The 2,500-nt window shown below is 38.4% G+C and overlaps 1 protein-coding gene and 1 pseudogene across 1 annotated transcript in view; one reads left to right on the top strand and one right to left on the bottom strand.

Moving 5' to 3' along the window:
• LOC138036752 (uncharacterized) overlaps positions 1-2,247 on the bottom strand; it is a 4,531-nt gene extending 2,284 nt beyond the window's left edge. The window contains exons 1-5 of the mRNA XM_068882847.1: positions 2,205-2,247; positions 1,914-2,081; positions 805-953; positions 232-327; positions 1-7 (exon numbers count right to left, since the gene is read on the bottom strand). The exon at positions 1-7 is cut by the window's left edge and continues 101 nt beyond it. Coding sequence (XP_068738948.1) covers positions 1-7; positions 232-327; positions 805-953; positions 1,914-2,081; positions 2,205-2,247 — 463 coding nt within the window. The remainder of the gene's footprint in view (positions 8-231; positions 328-804; positions 954-1,913; positions 2,082-2,204) is intronic.
• A 220-nt stretch (positions 2,248-2,467) lies between these two features.
• LOC138036751 (uncharacterized) overlaps positions 2,468-2,500 on the top strand; it is a 5,641-nt pseudogene continuing 5,608 nt past the window's right edge.

Below are 2,500 nucleotides of genomic sequence, written 5' to 3'. Positions count from 1 at the left end.
TCTTGTTCTAAGTGAACAGAGACAAAAAAGTATCAATTGTTGTCTTAGGGTACATTTGATTGGGAAATCCGGATTCCCAATAAAACATAAAATCCAAAAATAGTTTTTGAAATCTGACAAAATCTGCTATAATCCAAAATCCAGATTTTGAAATCTATTCAATTCCAGCCTTCCCAATTAAATGCAACCAAACAAAAGTAAATTGAAATAATGAACCTGAGCTTCAAATACCTGAATGACTGCTGGGTCATCATGATCTCTTGGTCTCTTTGCAGCAACCTTTTTCGGTGTCTTTTTTTTCTTGTTCTCTTTGGTTATAGTCTCCACCTGGATGCAAAAAAAAAAACAATTGTAGCAGTCAACTTACCTTGATGGTACTATAGGAAGTTGTTAGAATTAAGACCTTTTCCAAGTTTTTTGACACCAAAACTTATGTTTTGCCCTCCCTGTTGATATTTGATATTTGATTTTATTATCATTTTTGGAGGACTTTTTTGTGTAATATTTATCACATTCTTTGCAATAGAAAAAAAGTTTCCACATTTGATTACACTCTTGCATGTTATGCCAATCATGTGTATAATTTTTGTGGTATAAATTCTTAATTATCCCTGGTCAAATGGAGTTGCAAGTTATCCCAAGTTTAAAAGTTGTGGCCACTAAATTGTGACTCTGTTTGGCCACTTAATACACTTTCGGTGACTTCCTTCATGGCCAAACAGGGTAGTGAGGTTCTTGTGCTACCTATTGTTTGGCCACTATAATCTGCACATGCAGTGAAACTTTTGCTTCGGATATACAAACCTCGTGAAAAAATTCTTCATCATCACTTTCAGTGTCCTTCTGCTGTGTAAAGAAGTCATTCAGTGGGATGTTTTCTTTGTCACTGGAGTGCTGACTTAAAAAGGCCAAGAAGGCAAGTTCACACCTGCCAAGCTCATTGCGGGTTTGTCCTGCCAAGCTCACTGCGGGTTTGTCCTGCAGCAAAATCATACTTAAACTTCAGCATAGGCGGATCTTACAGACAACTATAAAGACTGCTGTTTTTCTTCTGCTTTGATTTGAAATTATTGGTCTCAACATGTAGTGTGAAAGCACAAGTTTTTTAAATCAACGAAAAACAACTTCTAAAAACAACTAAGAATTTCCCCGCAAAAAGCACTTTTTTGGAAAGTAACAGAACTCAATTCAGTTTAATGGCGATACATGTGTATACATACGAAGAATGATCAAGTTGATCCACCGCGTTTCTATGTGTTGGTGAGCGCTTTGTATAAGCTATGGACAGGCACATCGGCAATTTTCACACAATGAAGCCCTATTGTGTTTTTAGAATTTTTAATTAAGATTTTTAAATGTTAATCTGTGGTCAGGCGGAACATAATAAGTTTCTCAATAAACTTATGTTATTGTTGAGCGATGCTTCGTCGCTCATATATTCATTTTTCCTTGATTCCAGGACTTGCCACAAGTCGACCTCACGAGTTTCACAACTCACTAGTACTGTGTACTGTCTTAGACTCCCTTTGCTAGTAAAAACAATAGACAGGTTTATGAAGTAAGAAAAAGCTTCGAATTGCAAAGGAAGGCAACCGCAGCAGGGAAAGGAGGGATGACTTCCGTAAAAAGGCAGATCGTGATACGAAGAAAGAGTGCGGTGTTGAACCGCAAAGTCACGTTTCATTGCGCCCTTTTACTTGTGAATGACGGCTACTCCAACCTTTGGCTGCTCCGACTGTTGTTTTCTGTATTGCGCATACCCGTATTTTGGAACTTTTAACTTTTAACTTAAGACTAATAATTTGGAACTAGTCAGTTTTATCAGCTACGCACCATAAGAGTTGTCAGAAAGGGTTAACCTGAAATTGATGGCGTCTCTTTTAACGATTACAACAACACCTTTGTTTACTCACCCGTTTTGATTATGAGTCCTTTCCACGGCTTTTCGTCACCGATGTCAACATTCACCCAGGTATTTTCTTTCAGACGAGACAGCTGCTGAGCTGTCCCTACAATCTTGTTCTTTGAAACTTTCACAGCTGAGTAATCTTCCGGAAAGAACATCAACAGTTCCTTGGGTTCTAGAAATCAACGTATCATGCGATCATCAACATTTCAAAGCATCTTCTCTTTCACTCGTACACACAATTTATTTGTTGGCACGGTAAAATAGCAGCAAATCAGTCAAATTTAAAACAGCTTACCTTTCAGCTTTCTTGTACTTCTTCCTTTCATAGAACTTGCCATTTTCACAAGCGATTTCTTCTCTCTTTTCGATTACAAGCGTGAAGATGCACGGTGCAATGTTTGAAATTCGAACAGAGAGCGCCTTTGGCTTAGCCAAGCATAAAGCTTTAATAGTGCCACGTGTCTCTGACGTCCGTTTTTGATTCGATGAAAAAATTTCGTCACTTCCTTTCGCGTCCTTTGTGGGAAGCCTGGGGACAGTTGACTTCACAGAAAAAAAATGGCGGGCGAAGGCGTAAGCCCTCCAAGGAAG

Source organism: Montipora capricornis, unplaced genomic scaffold (genome assembly GCF_036669925.1).
Source record: "Montipora capricornis isolate CH-2021 unplaced genomic scaffold, ASM3666992v2 scaffold_498, whole genome shotgun sequence".
NCBI classification, from domain to species: Eukaryota; Metazoa; Cnidaria; class Anthozoa; order Scleractinia; family Acroporidae; genus Montipora; species Montipora capricornis.
This window is presented reverse-complemented; position numbering and strand designations above follow the sequence as displayed.